At 37.0% G+C, this 24,790-nt stretch overlaps 1 protein-coding gene across 2 annotated transcripts; it reads left to right on the top strand.

Annotated features, from left to right (window-relative positions):
• Positions 1–574: 574 nt before the first annotated feature.
• Positions 575–24,737, top strand: LOC114351621 (synaptic vesicle glycoprotein 2A). Of its 2 annotated transcripts, none has more exons than XM_028302903.1 (11): positions 575–879; positions 10,852–11,013; positions 16,616–16,778; positions 17,072–17,193; positions 19,170–19,408; positions 20,772–20,917; positions 21,247–21,370; positions 21,701–21,842; positions 22,326–22,482; positions 23,721–23,848; positions 24,607–24,737. In XM_028302903.1, the coding sequence occupies exons 1-11, from the start codon at positions 798–800 to the stop codon at positions 24,684–24,686; spliced, it is 1,545 nt and encodes a 514-aa protein (XP_028158704.1). In that variant the 5' UTR covers positions 575–797; the 3' UTR covers positions 24,687–24,737. The 2 variants fall into 2 exon arrangements, with proteins under 2 accessions (XP_028158704.1, XP_028158703.1); XM_028302902.1 differs by lacking the exon at positions 16,616–16,778 and adding an exon at positions 15,413–15,575 and having other exon boundaries at positions 576–879.
• Positions 24,738–24,790: the final 53 nt, after the last annotated feature.

Raw genomic sequence — 24,790 nt, 5'->3', positions numbered from 1 at the left:
ACGAGTACAACTGACGAAATACGCACTTCATTGATAACATAATTGATATGAAATATGAATGCAATATACGTATTATTCTTCTCTAGGATACTCCAATATTGTGACAAGGAAACAATATTAATTGGACCTTATTTATTGCAAGTACTGCATACATTGTAATGATACAAACAGGTCCTAACCCTAGACCAGATTGTCATTTTGCCTTGATTATTAAGCGATATTATGACTACCAAACAAGATATTGTCGTCAAATAATTTGAAAATAATTTATAATAATATTAAATTAAAATTATATATTTTAAAAGATTCAGAATTCAGGTTTAAACTACGTCTATATTTAGTAGTGTCAATAGGCTAGCCTACTAATGTCTTTCCTGTTTTGTGTGAATTTAAAAGGCGTCTGATGTAGACCATTCTTCGAGAAAATACTATGACAACTTATTTTAAATTAAATCAGCGGCTTATCTCGGCCTATTGAACAAAATTCGCCACACGTTTAATATCGCCTCCAAAACCGCGGTATTATCAACACTATATTGGTCACACGCACCAGCGCACGCGATCCGTCCATACTCCGTCACTATATTTAGTACATTTCGTGAGTACGCGCGAAACGCACGCGCTTCTTTACTCGACCACTACAACTGCATTTTACAAAATATTTCAATGAAAACACGTTCATTGACATCGTAAACACCCCACTGGGTGGTGTGCCAACGAATTCTGGACCAAATTGTGTAGTAAATTATACCAGTGATTAATAATTTTAAGTTAAACACAGTGATATTAGAATAAATATGAAGAAAGAAAGCGCGTCGGACTACGAAAAGAATCGTGATGAGGACGAGGTGTTTTTTGAAGATGCATTCGAGTTGGCCGGTGAGTAATGTTTTGAAATCAAACACTGATGTTTTGAATGCATATTGCGTCATTTTTTAAATGTATGCGTGTCGCACATTTTAAAAAAAGATTTCAGTTTACAATAGATAATCCAATATCGTTAATCATTCTGCTGCTGAATATTTGCTCTAACATTTAACTTTCTTTAAATGTTAGAGCAAATAGCTCTAACATTTAACTTTCTTTTCCCAATTTCTTTTATTTGATGAGATTAACATTTTTTTATTTTCAAAATGCTCTTCTTGTTTCATTTATAGTTAACAAAACTATTTATAGTTATAAATCGTAAACATTTTACCGACAAAATTATACGTTAAGAGGATGCATTTATGCGTCTCTTTATTGAGATCTTACAATAAGTACATGTTTTTTTTATATTTTACCCTACCCCAGTGGTACGGGCTAACTTTTGGAATTTTATGTGACTAAATGGAAGTTATAGATTATTATCAGTATGATGTTACAGTTTGTTTGTTGTGGTAATAAAAATGAGGCTATTGCAACATTGATCGCGGTAATCTTCTATGATATTTTTGTTATCGTAATAAAATTCACTTTGGCAGTCATAAATCAGGAATTACTTCGTAGATTATTATGTAAGATTATATCATTATTTATAAAGAAGAACGGTCATCTGTGACCCAGACCCGACAGAAACGAGACATACCTCAGTTTTTTTGTCATGTCTTAATTAGTTAAATTATATATTTTTTATATTCGAAATCTATGTATAACACCAAATTATTGCCCTTTGTTTTTGTTCAGGCGTCATACAAAAACTAATACAAAATGCCTATTTATCACCAAAATTGGTAAATGTATGTACCTGAATAGCTGCTATGGAATGTATCTAGGTGATTTGGAGATACAGNAATAATAAACTAACCTGGAAGTATAGAATCCATATGTTTTATACCAAATATCAACTAAATAAAAGTTAAACGTTGTTGTTAAACAAGAGCCTAAAATTATAATAAATTACTCAACAAGAAAAACTGTTTAAATCAAATGTTGTGGGTATCTGGATAAAAAGTGTTAAACTTTTTAAATATCATTTATAGATGGCTCCATATGTCTTGTTCCTATATTAGGTTACTAATTTAGAATCGGAGTAACTTTGCTTTTTTTAATTTTGGCCACAAATTACGTACATTTCACCTGTGTGCGTCGTTCAATAAAGAAAATCTAGTTGTGCATACATAATAGGTATACACAGCACCTAAAACGAATAGTAAAATCGCCAGACCTGCTTTACATAACAATTCAACATGATCTATATATATAAAAATGAAACCCGTTTCGCGTTGTCACGGCATCACGTGTGAACGGCTGAACCGATTTCGATAATTCTTTTTTTAAATGTTTGTGGAAGTCCAAGGATGGTTCTTACGGAAAAAAATATTAAGAAAATCTGTACGCTAAGGCGGTACGAAGTTCGCCGGGTCAGCTAGTTATTCATATAACTGATAACTCATAAATAAGTAATAAGTACCAAAATTCATAGTACCTATCTATCCGAATATTTTACGAGTAAGCTGGTTATAATTTATTATGTATTTTAAAGTTTTAAGTATAAAATTGTCACAATAATAGCTATTTGAATAATCGAAGAATCAATGATCTATTACTTATAAACTATTTTTTTCGTGGATATAAAACCACCACCGATAGCAAGTTTTAAAATAGCATTATCCTTGAATTAATGTTTTATAATAATAGATTACAGTTTCTCGATAATATCATACCTACACTACACGTGTATAGGCTCTGACATTTAAAAACATTAACGAAATAAAATAGAGATTTGCGATCCGATTTATGTGTAGNATATGTAAAATTAACTAAATTTAGCACATTTCATTTAAATTATTCTTGATCACAATCTCATCACACAATCACGATCCCAAGCTATTCAAACATTTCGAACTCGATTCGACTGAACTTCAATATTTTACAGTCATCTTCACATAGACTTGCATTTAAAAAGATTGGTAGTGGTTTTTAGAAAACTAGCCTATTGTATGTTAATTAACTAACTAACTAACTTAATACAAAATGTGGATAATTCGTCAGAACATTGTTAAGTGCAAATTTGTACAGATGTAGTCAATCAGGGGGAACACCACTGTGCACCGTGTATTTGAGACGCACGTGCACTTTCTAAAACCGATCAGCGGGAGTCATAGTCGCAGACGCAATCGGTCATATAATTGCATTCACCGAATGATTTAAATAGAGAAGTCGTTGGTGGCCACAAAATAATGAAGGTGTAGGTACTTATAGACTACTAGCTGTTGCCTGCGGCTTTACCCGCGTAAAATTTAGTTTGTCACAGATCGTCTTAAATTATAGCCTATATGTTAATCTGGGTTATAAACAATAAAACTGTAAAGTTTCATCAAAATCCGTTCAGTAGTTTTTGCCTGAAAGAGTAACAAACATGTTGACATCCAGACATCCATACAAACTTTCGCAATTATAATATTAGTAGGATAGTACACCTCCTATAGAAGTTGAATCTATATCTACTTGTGACCTAAGATTCCCAACTCTCGTTCCCACCGCTGCAACTCCTGTGTAGCCAGGATCTACAGATTGACCGCTAATAAAAACTCAACCAGTGAAGTCAAGCTTGTCCCGGGGGAAAGTTTAAAACTGTCATTGAACCCGCAACAACATTAATCAGAAGAACATAGGAGGAGTTCGAAATTCGAAGATAAGGTTAGAGTTTCCTCCATTGCCGGCCGTTTGGTGTAGTGGTTCAGAACGGACTACTATGCCGAGAGGTCCCGGGTTCGATTCCCGGTCGGGCAGAAATTGAAATGATGAATTTTAATTTCTGTGACGGGTCTGGGTGTTTTCTATGTATAATATGTATGTATTTACAAAAAAAAAGTATTTAAGTATGTTTATCATATATGTTATATATGTCATATATGTTATATATGTTATATTAAGTATATTTAACATCTAGTACCCATAGTACAAGCTTTGCTTAGTTTGGGACTAGAGGCGCAGTGTAAAATGTCCAAGGATATTTATTTATTTATTTATTTAGTTATCGTTTCTATCCTGTATACTTATTAATAGGCTGTTTGTTTTCCATCAAAATCAAATTAAAATAAGTTGTTTGTATGGGAATAGGCCTGCTTTAGGCGACACGTGTAAGTAAGTACTCGAAGGTTCTGTTTTTCAAACTCATAAGTCAACATTTCATACATAAATCTATAATCGACGTTTTTATTAGGCAGTTTAAGGAATAATGAATGTATAATTCTGTCCGGTTCCCTATTAATGAGCATGTTATGGTATCGAAGGTAGGTGTACTGATAACAACTGTCTACAGTATTTTTGCGCACGGGTTATGCATAGCTTATTTTTATTGCTTTAATACCTAGAAATAAGAATAACAACAAAAAATTGTTCTGAATTTGCTTTTATGTGTAAAAAATAGAAAAATTCATATCTATGAATGTATGAAACATGAACATAGAGATGATTCAATTTGTTGCCAAATATTTTTCTTTCTTTCTTTCTTTCATTCTTTCTTATTATTAAAACATACTAAACAATCATTTAAGATTCATTCTCACAAGAGAAGTTTTAAAATAGAGTCCAAATATATTTATTAAAAATGAAAAGTTCTACTTCCCTGTCATGTTCCATAGAAGATTTTTCTCATAAAAACCTAACCCTATCATGCTTTCAGGATACTGGCCTTGGTAACGTCGTCTCTCAAATCCCACTATATTTTCACGGAAGCGTGCCCCCTGTTCTTGCGAATAAGCCCCCATAATTATCTATAAATGTATCCCAATGAGAATGTGACGTGCATCTTTAGAGACATCCTACTATGAAGATGGAAAATTCAAATCGCTATAACTTCTTCAAAAGCAAATATTTTCGATTTGTAATCGCACTTTTTTATATAAATTAGGTTATATAATCAGAATATAATAAGTAAAATCCATGCGCAAAAAAAAAATTTTTTTTTGTTGACCGGTGTAATTTTTGAAATGCCTAGAATTTTTGTCCGCGGCTTTGATCGCGTGATTTTTGGTATGACTCAGAAAGAGGTTATCGTGCGCAAAACCAATACAAAAGATTAAGGTTGTTTTTCCCTGGGTACCAATCGTACAACTAGTGGCCGCCTGCGACTTCGTACATGTGGATCCCGCTTTACCCCTTTAGGGGTGGAGTTTCGTAAAATCCGTTCTTAGTGAGCACCTACGTTCTAAAATGCAAAACGTTCCATGAAAAATTTGAGACTCATAGCAATTGTAGTATCTGAGATTTTGTGATGAGTGAGTCAGTCAATCAGTGACCTTTCGCTTTTATAGATATAGATATTTGTACGGAAATACTATAGATATATGTATAGTAATTACCGTGATTAGTATAGATATCGAGAGCTGGATCGGTGGATGCGTACTGTTCGCCAGCTGTGGTGGCAGATTCGACCCCTTGGGCTATAAATGCGTGATGAATTTTAATAATTACATTGTATTGCTTTATTTGATGATTGCTATTACGACTGGATAACAATCCAGTCGTAATAGGTTCATATTAATTTCAAGTTATAAACAAAAATGTTGAAAAAAAAAAAATTATACCTGGGTGTGATAAAATCTATATTTTCTTTTAATCACAAAATAAATTAAAATCATGTCGCAATAAAATAACAAATGCAAATATTAATGAATATTTAAATTGACTTGTTGGCGTTATTTATTGATGAAAATCAGTCGGACTTTGTACCTAAGCAACTGCCTAGCTACTCAGGATAATATCAATCTAGCTTATTCTATGAATAGAAAAACAATTTACTTGCAAATTTAATTTTATCTAAATTATTGCAAAAAGTAGTAAATGATAAAACAGTGATCAAAAACGAGGTTTTACTTCATCATCATCATTTCAGCCACAGGACGTCCACAGCTGAACATAGGCCTCCCCCAATGATTTCCACAATGGCCGGTTGGTGGTGGCCTACATCCAGCGCCTTCCCGCTAGATTTTACTTTACGACAAGTTGAATTGTATCTTATGTAAGTTTTAATTACTTAGTGCTGTTTTTATATATAAATAAAAATCCCATCNAATTTTAACTAAATTATTGCAAAAAGTAGTAGATGATAAAACAGTGATCAAAAACGAGGTTTTACTTTCATCATCATCATCATCATCATTTCAGTCACAGGACGTCCACTGCTGAACATAGGCCTCCCCCAATAATTTCCACAATGGCTGGTTGGTGGCAGCCTGCATCCAGCGCCTTCCCGCTATATTTTACATTACGACAAGTTGAATTATATCTTATACATGTAAGTTAATTACTTTTTAATAAATAAATAAATAAATAAATCTTTGGACAATTTCACACAGGTTTTAAACATCGATAAAAATAATATGTAATCCACTTATCCACCTACTGAGCAAATTTTGTACTTCAGACAATCTTCATTATCTAAATTACTTATACGGTTTCAGAACATACCAAAAACATTGCCTCTTACATAAACAATACGCCTATGCATTATACCATACTAACTATTCCTTCTGACTGACTGCCGATGGGGCAGCAAGGTTCTAGAATGGAGACCACGTACCGGAAAGCGCAGCGTAGGACGACCACCCACAAAGTGGACCGACGACATCCTATAGGTGGCAGAAAGGCGCTGGATGCAGGCTGCCACCAACCGGCCATTGTGTAAATCATTGGGGGAGGCCTATGTTCAGCAGTGGACGTCCTATGGCTAAAATGATTATGATGATGAATGAACTATTCCTTCGTAAACCTTCGTCAACATTTCTTCTTCTTGCACTAAGGTACTCCAAGACCTTAATATAGTAGGACGTACGGCTATAAACGCCTGTAGTAGTAGAAACTAGAACTAGATACTTATAAATGCCTTTCTTTATAAGAAACCTGAATCGCATACAAGCGAATTCTCTGAAATTAATGAATACCTAACCTAATCATGCATTGAGTTAGTATCAATAAAAGCGTGTTGGTAATTTTTTTCGTTGTTATTATTCGTATCAGCTGTTATTGCATAAAAAGTTTTAAATTGAGGTTAATAATTGATAAATACCTAACACAGTGACAAAATTACTGATTCAAAAGTCGATAAAATGCTGACAATATATGTAAAGTCATGATCTTACGTTAGTAACTTATTTATTACTCTGTGATAAATATTATAGGTACGTAAATGCGAAATTTTGTACGGATGTCTGGATGTTTGTTACTCTTTCACGCAAAAAATACTGAACGGATTTTGATGAAACATAACAGTATTATTGTTTATAACCCAGAATAACATTATAGGCTATAATTTTGACTTTCTGTGACAAAATAAATTTCACGCGGTTGAAGCCGCGGGCAAAAGCTAGTTTTTTAATAATTCGGTGACAAGTTAAGTTGTTGATTATTGTTATTTAGTATTGATTTTATTTTCCCAGACTGATGATGAAGTCCTATATTTTTCAGAGTAGGTTTATCTCTGGCGTTCTTTATAGCCTACGTTATATTAGATAATATGGATTTCTACATAGTGTCACTATTTAACATATATGTACCTAGATTCAAGCATGTGATTGGCTGAATTGGATATATTCGAATATTTGGGTTAGTTACAAGTGTAAATAGATAACAAACTTGTTTTATAAATAATCATAAGTAGGTAGGTAACATACGAAGTGATAAATCAAAATGTATCCTCAACATTATTTCTTCAGAACATATTTTACGATTCGCATCTGAATAATTTATTATATCATCTTTCCTACTAATTATTATAAATGCGAAAGTTTGGATGTCTGGATGTCTGGATGTTTGTTACTCTTTCACGCAAAAACTAATTTCACGTGGATGTAGCCGCGAGCAATAACTAGTATTATTGAATGATCAAACGAACTTACCAAGTGAAGTTCGATCTAAATTATCCTGTTTTCGCCGAAGAGATTTATTTTACCATGTAGTACCCCTGTACGACAAGCCAATCCGCACACAATATTCAGCGCAGTAGTAGTAAAAAACAAAAGAGCGGGCAACCCCACCCCCACCACGCTGTGGGCTCGGTGTCCGAGCGGTCTCATTATATTTAGAGAAGAGATGAAATTGACGTTTACCTCCAGGGAAGAAGATATAGAAATCTTCGGGTTGGGAGGGACCTTAAATCTCTTCGGCGAAAACAGGATAATTTAGATCGAACTTCACTTGGTAAGTTCGTTTGATCATTTCTATTCTATTCTATTCTATTCTATTCTATTCTATTCTATTCTATTCTATTCTATTCTATTCTATCTGTGACAAACTAAATTTCACGCGGGTGAAGCCGCGGGCAAAAACTAGTTTTTAATAATTCGATGACAAGTTAAGTTGTTGATTATTGTTATAACTTTGTTTCATAAGTATTGTTTTAATTTTCCCACTGATGATGAAGGCCAATATTTTTATAGAGTAGATAATATGTATTTCTATATTCTACACTATTTAACATAATATTATGTAGATTCAGGCATGTGATTGGCTAAATTGGAATTGTCGAATATATGGGTTAGTTACAAGAGTAAATAGATAACAAACTTGTTTTATAAATAATCATAAGTAGGTAGGTAACATACGAAGTGATAAATCAAAATGTATCCTCAACATTATTTCTTCAGAACATATTTTACGATTCGCATCTGAATAATTTATTATATCATCTTTCCTACTAATTATTATAAATGCGAAAGTTTGGATGTCTGGATGTCTGGATGTTTGTTACTCTTTCACGCAAAAACTAAATTTCACGCGGGTGTAGCCGCGAGCAANAATTTATTATATCATCTTTCCTACTAATTATTATAAATGCGAAAGTTTGGATGTCTGGATGTCTGGATGTTTGTTACTCTTTCACGCAAAAACTAAATTTCACGCGGGTGTAGCCGCGAGCAATAACTAGTATTATTATTATAATCTTTTAAAACGCGTTTGCCTTTCATCTCAATGTAGCTAGTTGCTATCGTGAAAGTTGTTTATAATCTTGTCTGCATCATTGAAAACAAATGACTATCGTAAAGATCATTGCAATTGCATTACACGAAATTGTTTGGGCGGTAATTGTAAATTGACACGCGGACCACTCGTAAAGTAAGCGTATGATGTCAGATTGCGTAATCCGATCGGTGTGTAAACATGAAGCTATCTCAATAATCGTTAAGCCAATTAGGTGTTTACTGGGTCAGTGACTTCGTACTGTTGGTGACAAAAGTAGAGCTAATAATATAAATATTGCATGTTACAGTCAAAATTCATAATAAGTCAAAAATTAGTCAAAATTGGTTTTGATCAAGGGCGTTAGACATCATAGTACATAAAGCTAAGTACGTACTATGTGATCTAATTGAGACTTATTATTGCACACCATACAAAATTAACAAATAAAATAAATGGAGAATCGAATCAGCACACTTTGGACGGTCTAACGATTGGAAGCCATCTCTTTCAAACAAAATTAAAGTAGAAGACATTCTATGTAATTATTTTAATCATCATTATAAAAATATAATAAATTCTACATAATTTGCTACTTTGCAAGATTTCTCGAACTCTGTTTAATTTGGCGTCTACTTTTGCTAGTTCGAATCTTTAATTTACTATGAATACCTACTTACCTACAATGTATTTTTGTTCACTGTACTTTTACTGAAGTTTTGGCGACAGTAATGTTCACTTTATAAAATCAACTGCATAAGTGCTTACGTACTTTGCTACTGACTGTGTGACTGTGAGTCTATTTATGTACTTATTTATTTGTTGCCCGATTACGTGACCAAAGTGTTTAATGTTTAAGCTTCAAGCCGACTAAATAAAGCCAATTACTCACTGGGTCATCGACTCCGCCGCTAAACTTGTTAATTTATACATATATTGTTTGATGAGTGTGGGGTCACTTTCTTATTAGCGGGCTTGGAGAGAAAAGAGAGCACTTTGGTTTGGGACTCAGCTTATGCAACGTTTAGTTAAAATATCTCTATTCGGGAATTTCTGAGTCTAGGTAATTACTATATTTTATGGGACAAGCAGAGAAGTAACATTATGTAATAGTTCCCAATTACATATACTTGAATCAAAAATTTACCAAAAAGTGACGTCTTTAGAGGCTCATAAAGTCTAAAACCAGGGTAAATGTTCACTTCAACAAAAGGAGGAGGTTCTCAATTCGGTGGATATGTTTTTTTTCTTTCTAAACAAAGACTATTTTGCCCTGCTTGTATTTCCAATAAATTTTCACGTCTTTCTATGATTTTTAATTTTTCCAACAGTAATTACACCAACTCTACAAATATGCCACAAAGCATTCTGCAATTCATCACAGTCATGGATGATTATGATGATGAGTTCAAAAATAATAATATTTATAATATTCTACCTCTTTCTATCGCACACTTGTACGATTATGATGATCTGCTAAAAAATAATAACAATATTCTACCTCTTTCTATCGCACACTTGTACACACATTTTTGTCATTGTTACACAATTTTGTCGATTCTTTATTTTTACGAATGTAGAGCGACGACCTTATTGCAATATAGGAGTAATGAAATACATTATCGATTTAATAAAGGCGTGTTGGGAAAGGTCTATGATATCTACACTAATAGGTATAGAGGAAAGATTTGATTGTTAGTTTGTTTGTATTGAATAGGCTTCGAAACTACTGGACTGATTTGAAAAAATCTTTCACCATAACAATCCTATATTATTTCTGATGACGGTACGAGGTTCGCCGGGTCAGCTAGTTCAGAAATAAATCTTACTATCAGCATAGAAGTTCTTAAGTAGATCTAGAGTCTGTCTCAATAAAGAATGTCTACATCTCACCTGATGAAATGTAATGATCAGAACGAAGGTGGAAGGTGTGCTTAACACTTTTTAAAGTATTTTTTCTTGTTCCAGGCCATGGCCGTTTCAACTACTTGGTGCTGTTCACCAGCGGGTTGATACTCCTCAACGTGTCCATGGAGTCGGTCGGCATGAGCTACGTGGTCACCGCAGCAGAGTGCGACCTTCAGCTCTCCAGCCAAGATAAGGGGCTGGTGACAGCAGCTGCTTTCATTGGTATGTGTCTGGACTAGCAGGCTTCTGTCATCATCATTTCATCTAACGCAGTACACCAGCCGCGGGGGAAGCTAGTGGGTTATGTGGGGTTCTCCTTGCCAGAAGGGTAGGGCCTACCACTTGGTCAGCCATGTGAGTCGGGAACTGTGAGTCACTATTGGCGTTTTGGTTCAAGCATTCATCCGCATTCGCTCCTAACCCTGATTTAGGGTGGATTCGACCAAACAAGAGTAAATATTAATCTCTGAATAAGTCGTCAGTTTTGACATAATTTTCCATACTGAAACTGTCAATGTGCCAGTTATACCAGGAGTTATTCTCGGATAAAAGTTTGGTCGAATCAGGCCGTAAAAGGCTTAACCCTTAACCTCCTCCTCCTGTTTATCTTCTGATTCATTTCTTTGCGGGTTCCATTTTCCAATGACAGTTTAACTTTCTCGTGGAACAAACTTGGCCTTCACTGGTTAAGTTTTTGTACATTCAAATTCGTAAACATTCATCGTCGAGAGAACAAAAACACATGCATAGTAATCGTATTATTTGTGTATGTATTTAAATTAGCTAAAGTAACAGTTGTTACAATATTACGTCACTTAAATTCAATTGCAGAACTAGGTGTTAATGTTACCATTACATTAAAAGATATTTTCAATGGATGACGTTTATATTATACTTCAATTTATTATTCTGTCTGAATTAATTAATCATATACCAGACAGGCCTTGTTATTGCTGCCCCATTCCTGATCAAGGAAAAACCGTTATCTAAAAGGCACTTGAAGATTAATTTGACAAGTTAGCTGGGTATACATTAAACTGGTTCCTATGTACTGTAGCCAACTCGATGCAATAAAGATTTATGACTATGACTAGGACCATTAAGCTTAATACCAAAGCATTTAAACTGGTTGAAGCCTAGTCTTTGCCTACGCCTACATAACACTAGATAATATTTTGTCTAACTTTACGAAGCCGTAGTATTATTCTTAGCCTTAATGGTAGATACATTTGCGTACATTTGGTAATCTTTCAAGATTACTGATGTTTATGGTTTTACCTTTAATTGTGACTATTTTACTAGGCCATTTCCTCACCATCACAAGGTTGAGTGGCTAGATTAGATACATTGTGATGCAAGGATTACACATTTATGCCATTTATCTAAGTATCTGTACTTATATTACAATATGTTTTACATTTTGAAGATAATAATGTATTTGCTTGTTTGCCATTAATCCGATCTTTCATTCGTACCATTGCACAATCCTGTGGAGCCTGTCTATGAAGGTAGTTCTGGAAAATTTTACAAAGTCTTTGAACTTGATAATTATGAAGAATTTCGCTGCATATGTTCCGATATGTACTGCGAGCATTGCTCACAACTCCACACCCACCAGTGAGAGCACTAAGCAGTCATCGCAGTGCTATATCGGAACATACCAACTCTATATCATCGACTTTTTCGTTGTTCCTATGGGGCTATCTGGGCGAACAGTCGGGCCGTTTTCCCTGAATAACTTCATAAGGTCAAATGTTCGAGTCCCACTAATAACAGTCGTCTTTTTCTAATTGAAAATGTTCTTCCATCATCTTCTGCTCATCTTCTCCAGGTATAATCTGCACATTCTTCTCTTGGGCTATTTTGGCGATCGACTGGGGTGCCGCTCCTTGAAATACTTCACAATGTCAAGGGTTCGAGCCCCACTAGTAGCATTCCTCTTTTTCAAATGAAAATGTTATTATCATCTTTTGCTCATCCTCTCCAAGTATAATCTGCACGTATTTCCCCTGGGGCTACCTGGGCGACCGTCTGGGGCAACGCTCCGTGATACTGCCCTTCTTTCCTGACTAACCTCACAAGGTTAAGAGTTCGAGTCCCACTACTGTTAGTCATCTTATCCAAATGACAGTGTTCCAATCCGTCTGCCAAGTGTGGAGATTATGGCAAAACCCTCCATCCACTAAAGTGGAGGAGGCTCTTAGTCCAGCAGTGGGCTGTAAATGGCTGTTGGTGATGATGACGAGTTCAGTGTTCTTAAATCATCTTCTGCTCATCCTCTCCAGGTATAATCTGCACCTCATTCCTCTGGGGCTACCTGGGCGACCGGCTGCGTCGTTGTTCCGTGATGCTGCCCTTATTCCCTGACTAACATATTTTATAAATAAATAAAATTGTTACGCTCCCATTTTATGCATTGAGCATACTCATTTTCTTTCATCAGAATTGTGGTAAATTGAAAACCGATGATCAAAACAAATTTATACCCTTCCAGTTTTTAATTTACTTTTAAATTATAAGTAAATACTTGTACTTTGTTAAATAAAAACGGTTGTCATAATTAAAGGCACTAATTAAAAATTATACATAGGAAACTGATTCCTAAATTACAAGAACAACGGAAATTGTGTCTTTTTGTTTTTTTATGATAAAAATGTTGTAATACATATTTTCAGCTCAGAGCATTTCTTAAACCTAATTAGCATACGTAAATAATCAATATTAAATATTAAATTCCACCTAAAAACATGTTGAATGAAAATTTTATCACTTTGTATATTGGGGTGTGTTATACCCCACCTGGTACGGGACGTAACTTTTAGTCACCTCGTACACGGAGGGTTAATCATATACCAGACAGGCCTTGTTATTGCTGCCCCATTCCTGATCAAGGAAAAAGCGTTATCTAAAAGGCACTTGAAGATTAATTTGACAAGTTAGCTGGGTATACATTAAACTGGTTCCTATGTACTGTAGCCAACTCGATGCAATAAAGATTTATGACTATGACTAGGACCATTAAAGCTTAATACCAAAGCATTTAAACTGGTTGAAGCCTAGTCTTTGCCTACGCCTACATAACACTAGATAATATTTTGTCTAACTTTACGAAGCTGTAGTATTATTCTTAGCCTTAATGTAAGGTACATTTTGCGTACATCTGGTAATCTTGCAAGATTACTGATGATTATGGTTTTATCTTTAATTGTGACTATTTTACTAGGCCATTGACTCACCATCACAAGGTTGAGTGGCTAGATTAGATATACATTGTGATGCAAGGATTACACATTTATGCCATTTATCTATCTGTACTTACCAACATTAATATTGTCTTACATTTCGAAGATAATGTTTTTGTTTGCGACTAATCCGAACATTCCTACCACTGCAAAGTAATTCTAGGGATGATTAAGTCTCGAAACCTCAATCAACTCGATAATACTGACCTTCACGACAAAAAGGTTGTGGTCCGAGGTTTTCAAAAGAAATATTGTCATCGTCTCTTCTGCTCATCTTCTCCAGGCATAATCTGCACATCCTTCTCTTGGGCTATCTGGGCGATCGACTGGGGTGCCGCTCGTTGATATACTTCACAAGGTCAAGGGTTCGAGCCCCACTTGTGGCAGTCGACTTTTTCAAATGAAAGTTTTCTTGAATCATCTTCTGCTCATCCTCTCCAGGCATCATCTGCACGTTATTCCTCTGGGGCTACCTGGGCGACAGACTGGGGTGCCACTCCTTGAAATATTTCACAAGGTTAAGGGTTCGATTCCCACATGTGGCAGTTGTTTTATTCAAATAAAATGTTCTTAAATCATCTTCTCCAGGTATAATCTGCACATTCTTCTCTTGGGCTATCTTGGCGATCGACTGGGGTGCCGCTCCTTGAAATACTTCACAATGTCAAGGGTTCGAGCCCCACTAGTAGCATTCCTCTTTTTCGAATGAAAATGTTATTATCATCTTTTGCTCATCCTCTCCAAGTATAATCTGCACGTATTTCCCCTGGGGCTACCTGGGCGACCGTCTGGGGCAACGCTCCGTGATACTGCCCTTCTTTCCTGACTAACCTCACAAGGTTAAGAGTTCGAGTCCCACTACTGTTAGTCATCTTATCCAAATGATAGTGTTCCAATCCGTCTGCCAAGCCTGGAGATTATGGCAAAACCCTCCATCCACTAAAGTGGAGGAGGCTCTTAGTCCAGCAGTGGGCTGTAAATGGCTGTTGATGATGATGACGAGTGTTCTTAAATCATCTTCTGCTCATCCTCTCCAGGTATAATCTGCACCTCATTCCTCTGGGGCTACCTGGGCGACCGGCTGCGTCGTTGTTCCGTGATGCTGCCCTTATTCCCTGACTAACTTCATAAGATTAAGAGTTCGAGTCCCACTAGTGGCAGTCGTCTTTTACAGATGAATTTTTTTTTCTATCATCTTCTCTAGGAATAATTTGCTATTTCGCGCGTCTTTCTTCTGGGGCTATGGGCGACTGACTGGAGTGCCACTCCATGATTGTTCCCTGAAACAATTCACAAGATCATGGGTTCGAGCCCTACTTCTGGCAGTTGTCTTATTTAAATAAAATGTTCTTAAATCATCTTCTGCTCATCCTCTCCAGGTATAATTTGCACCTCATTCCTCTGGGGCTACCTGGGCGACCGTCTGGGGCGCCGCTCCGTGATGCTGCCAGCCATGGTGGCGTCCGCCATATTCTCCGTGGCCTCCTCTTTCTCTACCAACGTCTGGATGCTGTTGGTGCTGAGGATATTGACGGGATGCTTGTGAGTTTTAAATCTTTGAAACTGTTTGATAAATATAAGATTTTAAACTTTTGCGTTCCATTTTGCCAGTCTGCTTGTGACCACGGCTGCAGCATAGCAGCCAAAACGTCAAGCCGTGAGTACATAAATAAATCATTAACAAATATCGCGTTAAGACCCGTGTCTTTCTATTGATAACTTTGAAAAATGTTACAAAAAATATTAAGCGGATTTATGCAGGCAGTTGTTATAGGTAGACCACATTTGGATCTAGGCTTTGATTAGGCACCTTCCTGAGGTAAAAAGATGGAATAACAGTGGAGTTTCATGACATGTCGTCTTAAGTCCATTTGCCTTGGGAACTTTCAAAGAAAAACGTCAATGGTGCGTTTGCAAGACCGCACATAACTAACTGTTGATGATTAACATTTACTCGTATAATACAACTTTTACAACGCACTTGTCATACAATTTACCGTGTGTGGTCCAGCAAAGAGATGACTAATATTCAGCTCAAAACATCTTATTTAGAAGAGCCCTTTTATGTATTTTACCAACTAGGTGGACCAACGATCTGGTAAAGGTCGCGGGAAGAACCTGGATGCGGGCAGCGCAGNTAAAGTGTAGGAGGCTCTTAGTCCAGCAGTGGGCTGTAAATGGCTGTTGGTGATGATTACGAGTTCAGTGTTCATAAATCATCTTCTGCTCATCCTCTCCAGGTATAATCCGCACCTCATTCCTCTGGGGCTACCTGGGCGACCGGCTGCGTCGTTGTTCCGTGATGCTGCCCTTATTCCCTGAATAACTTCATAAGATTAAGAGTTCGAGTCCCACTAGTGGCAGTCGTCTTTTACAGATGAATTTTTTTTTCTATCATCTTCTCTAGGAATAATTTGCTATTTCGCACGTCTTTCTTCTGGGGCTATGGGCGACTGACTGGAGTGCCACTCCATGATTGTTCCCTGAAACAATTCACAAGGTCATGGGTTCGAGCCTTACTTCTGGCGGTTGTCTTATTTAAATAAAATGTTCTTAAATCATCTTCTGCTCATCCTCTCCAGGTATAATCTGCACCTCATTCCTCTGGGGCTACCTGGGCGACCGGCTGGGCCGGCGCTCCGTGATGCTGCCAGCCATGGTAGCGTCCGCCATATTCTCCGTGGCCTCCTCCTTCTCAACCAACGTCTGGATGCTGCTGGTGCTAAGGATATTGACGGGATGCTTGTGAGTTTCATTAAGATTCTCTTTTGATTTGATAATTTCGAAACTGGGGCAAAAATGTTCAATATTTCAATGCACAAAAAGGTGACTTTAGGTACTCTAATTTCGATAACTTCAAGAGAAAAAGGGCTTCAATACTGGTGTATTGAAAGTCGATTTGAATCGAACTTCTCAACTTAATAGTTTGATTTTGTGGATTCCGCCATGGATCTTGGACACTGTTGTAAAATCCATATTTGAGTCAGTGATATTAGGTGTTTATGTAATGTGTATAAGTTTTTATGTCTTTTTTCCAGAGTGTCAGCGTCCAGCGCCACAGTATACGCGTACTTGGGCGAGATGCACATGAACACCCGTCGGGCGTCGGCCATCGCGTGGGGCTCCGTCTTCATATCTTTCTCCTTCATCACGCTGCCAGGTAATACAATAAATAGCAGACCATATTCTGGTCATCAGAAAGTTAGTAGTGCCGTTATCCATAAAAAGTATACCTACCATAGTTGCTGTAAATCTAAATACATATAACTCAAAGGTGACCGACTGACTGACATAGATCTATCAACGCACAGCCCAAACCACTGGACGGATCGGGCTGAAATTTTGCATGCAGGTAGATGTTATGACGTAGGCATCCGCTTAGAAAGGTTTAATGAAACTCCACCCCTAAGGGGTTAAAACGGGATACGGGAACGGACGAAGTCGCGGGCTGCCTATAGTAATCAATCAATTTTTTTTTCAGATATTTCCGAAATTTTACCTAAAAACTGCTAAAATAAAGATCTTAAAAAAGAAATTTTTTTTCGCGCATGATTTTAACCGATTTTTTTATTTGATACTATTAACGAATAAACTTTTATTTAAATAAAATAAATTTCAGATCCAGATAATTATTGAATAACTAGCCACGAGCCGCTAAAGTTCAACAAAAGTACAAACCACGATAAAAAAATAAAGTTCGAATTTGATTTAAAAAAAAGCTAATGGTGATAATGGATTGCCAATGATCTTCGGAAAAATCTAAAAAAGTATAAAAATTGACATATCTCCTAAACTATAAAACTTTAGTCATAGAAAGTAGGGTTCAATAATTAGCAAATGACCTCCTCTATACGCGTATTAGCTATGGCGGGTTCAGTTCCAGTCATCCTGTATAATGTATTATAAGGTAGGTCTTGGTTGATACTACGTCAATTGACCTAGTAGGTAGGTACTTTTTACGAGGTGGAAAAACATGACTCTCCCATAGTTAATTAAAGCTATGACGTCTGAACATTATAAGTAGACTTTTTTTTTAATTTTAAGAAGTAAAAATTTAATATTAAAGCAGATTGAAAACTAGGTCGGTTTTTAGGGCTAGGATGAAAGTTAAAAATAAATTGTGTAATTGTAAATTTACTAGTTTGTGACAACTACCCTATTGTATGCAAATTGGAATTTAAACGTTTCCAAATTACGTCTCGTAACATTTTTATCATATTGGTTATTAACTGAGAACGCAATGTCATAACCTTGATTCCTTGCATTGAAGTTCTTCCCTTCGGCCTTAATATTGAACTTGAAGACAAGGAAACAAACAGACAAACATTGCATATTTCTCACATAAACCTCGGTACTATTAACCTTAGCAATGGCCGATTAGCAGGTCAATAAGAAAGATACGGATATGCAACAGTACTAAATAACTATTAATTAATAATAATTATGTTATCCATTCAAATGAAAACAAAGATAGAGAGTTAGTTCACGGCTGTAAATTATTATCAATATTGCAATTGCATCAAATGACTTTAGATACAAAACGTGACCCCAATTTCCGAGTTTGTTAGAGCAGATTATCGGTATCTCTACTAACAATTTGTTGGAGGTTAGTAACTGATATCCTATCTGAACAATCTGTAGATAAACGTTTATTACGTTATTGTTATCCATCCACAGTAGGTACTACAGATGGATTAAGTAGTTTGCATAATCATGTTTTTCTGCTAAACCAATTTTCATGACATTTGGGATGAAAAGACTGAGGAAATGTCTCTAGCCAAAGTCTTAATAGACTCCTTGTTGCCGTCTACAAGAGTTCCACAGCTCTGTCCAAAGAAATGTTGAATACAGAAGTTACCGAGCTGGTAGTAATTACAAATCAACGCGACTGGGGCAGTTTTTTCTATGCATGATAAGGCAGGTGACCGCAATTGCACACATATCTGCCCTGTAAGTGCCTATTCACTCTCGCCATGAAAAGGCCCGGATTATAGTGTTGAGGAAAGACAGCAGCAGGCAGTGAATTCCTGTCCCTAGCTGTAGACTTTGGCTAGAGTTTCTTTGCATCGATCACTGCTGATCACAGAACAGCATGTGCAGTTACGATGATCTATTTTCTACCCTCCATCTTCCCAGGTTTAGCATGGATCATCATCCCCGGCAAATGGTCCTTCGCCCTCGGCTCTCTCACCGTGGTACCATGGCGTGCCTTCATCTGGACCTGGTGTGCACCCGGTCTGCTGGCAGCGCTGCTTCTACTATTCCTGCCCGAGAGCCCTCGATTCCTGCTGTCTTCCAAAGGCCCTGAGGCGGCTCTGCCTGTCCTGGCTCAGATGTACGCGTGGAATAATGGAGCTTCACCGTATAGTTTTCCTGTAAGTAAATAGCTTCTTCTATCAACTTCGAACTCCTACGTTATTCTGATCAGTTTCGTTGCGGATTCAATGACACCTTAACTTGACCTTTGGGATAAACTTGACCTTCACTGGTTGGGTTTTTATTGGCGGTCAAGCTGTAGACCCTGGCTACACAGTAGTTGCAGTAGTCTCCCGTACTTTTATCGTCGAGTTGATACAAGTAGGGTCACAACTCCTGCTATCAGATATTAAGAGCTTCTATAATTGTTAAATCGGTTGGACGACTTCACATGCTCTATAGCGCACGTAGCCACATATGTATCAGGCATTCAGGTTAATAATCGAACTAAACCACAATGTGGTAAGCTCCCAAGGTCGACTCATGCAAAATTATATTGCGTATTGTGAAATAAACGTAGATAATTAAATTAACAATTTACATGATTCAGTTTAGTTAANAAAATTTGTAATAATTAATAAACGATCAAAATAATTATTTTCGTCTTTAATTTCAAGAAATCCACATTGAAAAACAATAGGGAAAAGGTTTTTACATTGCATAAGATAAATATATTTTACTAATAACGTGCTATTCACACAAAAAGGGGCTATAAACACAAATTTCGCAAATCAGTCCGAGTAGAGTCAATGTACTAATTTAAGGAATTTGTGAAGTTGTTGTCGCTATCTCTTTTATTTATTTTTTTATAGCCATGTAAACTTAAATGTTCGGTCCATTTGTAACTTTTCGGAAAACTTCAAAGCTGAATTAAAAAAAACTAGATGATATTTGCCAGTAAAATTAGATTTGATGCAACCCTACATCAATGCACGCCAAAACAAAATAATTACTTTGAAGCTACGCCTAGTAGTTTTTTTTTAAATCGAAATTAAATGATGCGATTTGGGTATTTTGGTGAAATTACTAAAAAAAATAATATAAAAGTAGCCGCCTGGCATGGAACGTGTTATGGGGGCTGAAAATATAGGAAATGACCCATTATATCTGCCAAATCATTTTGACACACGATGCACCAAACACCCTGTATATCAACTATCTTTTGTAGGTACAACTATAAAACCTACAAAAGATAGTTGATGTTTGAAATTAAGTAAAATTGAAAGTGAGTAAAAAACTAAAAAAAAAAACTCAAATACTCATTTATTTTTGCAAATAGGCTTTTAAAAAGCACTTTTACACGTCCCAATATTAACACTACCACTGCTTCGGGACAATAAATGGGCCAGTGCTGAGAAGAAAAAGCGCAAGAAACTCAGTCACTATTGGTAATCAGTAAATGGTGAACTCCATTTGTCAGATCTGTAAAAATTTTATGGAAGTTCATAATAGATACTGGACCAATCCTAGGCTTGATTCCAGGTTAAAAAGATAGTGTCAGGCAGCGTGGAGGCTGGCAAGGCTGGAGGCTTCGTGGGCGCTCTGAAGAACTTCTCCTTGCTGTTCAGGCCCCCGCTGCTGAGATGCGTCGTCATCTCCCACGTCTCTATGTTCGCAGTGTTTATGTTGTAAGTTATTGTTTACTACCCTTAATTTTACGGTAAATGATAAGCAAACGTTTAGTTCTATTTAGTTTGGCTCGACACGTTTAGTTCTAGCAGTTTTAGCTAGATCACCTCCAGGTGTGTCAGATGATTTGTATCGTAGAAGTGTTTTAGTAAATACTGACTCAGCTAGCAATCTAGGCTCTTTGGGGCTGCTAAAATATGGCACAAGTTTAAAATACAATGGCAATTTTGGTATTTTAAACTTGTGCCTGCTACCTCATTTTAGTTACAAAATGCAAGTTTCAATCTTACAATAAAACCTTTAGCTTACGAGTTGTATGGTTTTGCAGGTCCAGTGGACTGTACATGTGGGTGCCCGATATTTTGAATAATATCTTGAAGAGCACCAGCGAAGAGAGCATTACGATATGTACCGTCATTCAAGAGAAGATTATGAAGCAGAGAAACATGACTGTGAGTAGAACATAATTCGACTTTACCATATTGGCATGATGATGATGATGATCAAGATGCAGTTCTACTATCAGTTTCTAACTTTAAATTACATTTTACTTTTACTTTAATTCTTTATAAGGGAGAAGGAATACTTATTTATTATTCCTCCTCTTTTTTATCTGTATTTATTCCTGGTTTCGGAATGAAATGCTTGAATTTGCCAAGCCTGTACATAAAAGACCTGAAAATGACCTGACCTGAAATCCGCAATGAATTCGGTTTTGATGTGTCAAAAACCCAAATGATTGTATTTGACACGTCATGCACCTATAAGTATGTTTGTTTCAGTTATATTCTACCGTGCAAACGTGCAGTTCTGACGTTTCCGTGGGGGTGTTCCCAATCTCCATGGCCATGGGCGCCGTGTTCGCGCTCACGTACTTGGCGATAGGCGTATTCATCAACAAGATCGGGAAGAAGACCTTGTACTGTAAGTCGAATCTTCTTCATTGTTCATGGTATCAATTCTTCTTCATCAAAAGTTGATGTGCGAAAAGTGGCCCTGGCCTTTTTTGTTCTCCTCACCAGGTATGTCTGTATACCTGCACATGTAGGTATCAGCATGAACAGTCCAACTAAAAATATCATGAGTACCCTACAAAAGATTTAAGTGATCATCACTTACCATCAGGTGAGATACAGGCCAAGAGCTTCCTCGTTGTGGATAAAAAATAAAAATAAAGTTAATTCTTGGACACTTTTCTTTCTCAGAAATTCATAGGAAATACATCATCATATTACTACCAACTAGTATTATCTTCTGTAACGATGGCTCCAATAAACAATCAGGCTTTTAAAAGGCAGTTTTAAAACCCCCTGTCTTGGGGCAGTAGTTTGGGCCAGTGCTCTCAGTACTGAGAAGAAGCACAGCATCTAAAGCTAAGCATCCTCCACATCCTTGCTGTCCTTGCAGGTGGAATAATGGTGGTCTGCGGCATCATGACGGTGGCGGCCGCGTTCGTGCCTCAAGGAGGCGCGGCTACTGCGCTGCTCATCATTGCACTCTGCTCCGGCTGTTCTGCCTCAATCCTGGCTGCTATTGCTGTCGACGTCTTCCCTACCAGCATGAGGTACAGTTTCCCAGCAGCATGAGGTACAGTTTTCCACTAGCATGAGGTACAATTTTCTACCAGCATAAGGTTCAGCTTCCTTATTAGCAAGAAATACAGCTTCCCTACCAGCAAGAGGTAACAGTCTCCCTTTAGCATGAGGTGCACCGCTCTCGTGCCTCAAGGTGGTGCTGCCACCGCGCTGCTCATCATCACGCTCTGCTCCGGCTATTCTGCCTCCATCCTGACTACTATCGCGGTCGACGTCTTTCCACCAACATAAGGTACAATTTCCAACCAGCACGAGGTACAGTTTTTCACCAGCATGAGGTACAGTTTCCCTATTAGCATGAGGTAGAGTTTACAGTCTCTCTAACATAAGGTGTTCTGCGCTGCTTATCATTGCACTCTGCTCCGGCTGTTCTGCCTCCATCCTGGCTGCTATTGCTGTCGACGTCTTCCCTACCAGCATGAGGTAGGTAAACAATATTGGGGTTTATTCTCGAGTAGATTTTTGGATATGGTGAACATTTGACCAGGTAGGTAGGACCTGTTTCAAATTCAAATTGTTTTTATTGTGAAATCACAGGTAAATTTTGTTTCTTTTGATTAATTTTGTGGCGGGTTCAACGATGACAGTTCAACTTTCCCTCGGAATAAACTTGACCTACACTGGTTGAGTTTTCCGTAGCCGTAGATCCTGACGAGACTTGAAACTTCCTTTAGTAATGAGGGGAACAGAACTAAACTATGTTTTCCTAATAAGGAAAATTACAAGACACAAACTACTCTTATCACATCACAGGCGTGTGCTACTGGTCACCTAAAATAACGCAGCGCATCTTTCTCTTGTTCGCTTGGATGGAATGTATAAATGACTTGCAGGCAATAGACCGTAACAAAGTGAGCGATTTTTTAATACCTCATAGTTTGCAGTAGATCACTATAAAGTCTTTATTTTCATAAAGGTTTTAAACCTTTGTTTGTCACCTGTCATCCGCTTTGCAATGGAGGGAAGTCGAACCTTAATTTCGAACTCCTCCTATGTTCTTCTGATTAATTTCGTTGTCCCGGGGGAAAGTTAAACTGTCATTGGACCCCAATGACAGTTTAACTTTCCCCCGGGACAAACTTGACCTTCATTGGTTGGGTTTTTGTGGCGGTCAAGCTGTAGATCCTGGCTACACAGGAGTTGCAGTGGTGGGAACGAGAGGTGGGAATAGTCCCGTTATAAAGTCTTTATATCCATGTTCTTTCAGAGCCATGGCGATGTGCGTGATGTACATGGTGGGCAGAACGGGCGCTGCTTTCGGCTCCTACATCCTGGGGGCGACGCTCACCACACACTGTCTCGCTGCCTTCAGCGTCTTCGGTGCTTTCTCAGCTGGTGAGTACACTTATATGCGAAAATTCATTTGAGTGGCGTTTGAGTGCAACTTAATTTGAGAGGTGCTTAAAAATTGAGAACTGCTCAGATATTGTTTTGAGTGTGCGAAATGTAAGTTTAGGAGCTGCTTAACTATTTGAGAAGCCGTCAAATATTTAAGTGGCGTTTCAGTATTCGGCCGTTAGGCTGTTATACGTCGTTTTAGACAGAAGCTTGAGCAGGAATTTATCATTCGAAAATAATTTCGAGTCTGAGATTGATCTTTAAATTGAACTAATCAAGAGCTTATTTTAATTCTAAATACTTATTATTTACTCCATTATCCCGTGAAACCCTAAGCGGTCGCATAAGACCGCAGTAGCAATATTGATTTTAATTACATACATCTCGATTCGTTAGTACTTTGAAGGGCTACTAACAAATTGTACCTTTTTAGATTTTTAGATAACTTCTATATGTAAGATTTTCATGTAATTACTTTGTATGTAATGTTGTTGGTATACCGTAATAAATAAATAAAATAAAATAAAATAGATGAAGTTCGTATGAAACTCAAATGAACATTTTTTGACTGTAATATTTTTCTGAGGTGTAACTAAGTTTTAAGCGACTCTATCATACATTTTGTCATTTAAACACATAGGTACGAGTATTCGCAGTAAAGCTAGTGTCGTTTCAGTTTTCGTTTTCATGTTTATATTGTAGGTAATGGTATAAAATATTCTGTCGTTTAAAACATTTTCTTGTATTTGTTTCAGGTTCCACTCTACTTATGGTGTTTTGGCCGAAACTAGAGGAGGTTCGGGAAAAAATGGAACAGAGAGGCTTATCGTACTGAACAAACCAAATACTTCAACATTAATAGGTTGTCTTTTAAAGTTCTGAGATTTAGAACCAAACAACACAGGGTGTTGTGCATTTAGATTTTGAATCTTAGGAATA

Source organism: Ostrinia furnacalis, unplaced genomic scaffold, assembly GCF_004193835.3.
Source record: "Ostrinia furnacalis isolate ACB-3 unplaced genomic scaffold, ASM419383v2 OfSCF1166, whole genome shotgun sequence".
Lineage (NCBI taxonomy): Eukaryota > Metazoa > Arthropoda > Insecta > Lepidoptera > Crambidae > Ostrinia > Ostrinia furnacalis.
The sequence above is the reverse complement of the archived record's forward strand: the minus strand, read 5'-3'. Positions and strand labels throughout refer to the sequence as shown.

Coding starts and splice junctions, on each gene's coding strand:
- LOC114351621 (XM_028302903.1), top strand. CDS start 798: ATGAAGAAAGAAAGCGCGTCGGACTACGAAAAGAATCGTGATGAGGAC. Junction 16,779..17,071: donor AGGATATTGACGGGATGCTT/GTGAGTTTCATT, acceptor TCTTTTTTCCAG/AGTGTCAGCGTCCAGCGCCA. Junction 21,371..21,700: donor TGAAGCAGAGAAACATGACT/GTGAGTAGAACA, acceptor TGTTTGTTTCAG/TTATATTCTACCGTGCAAAC.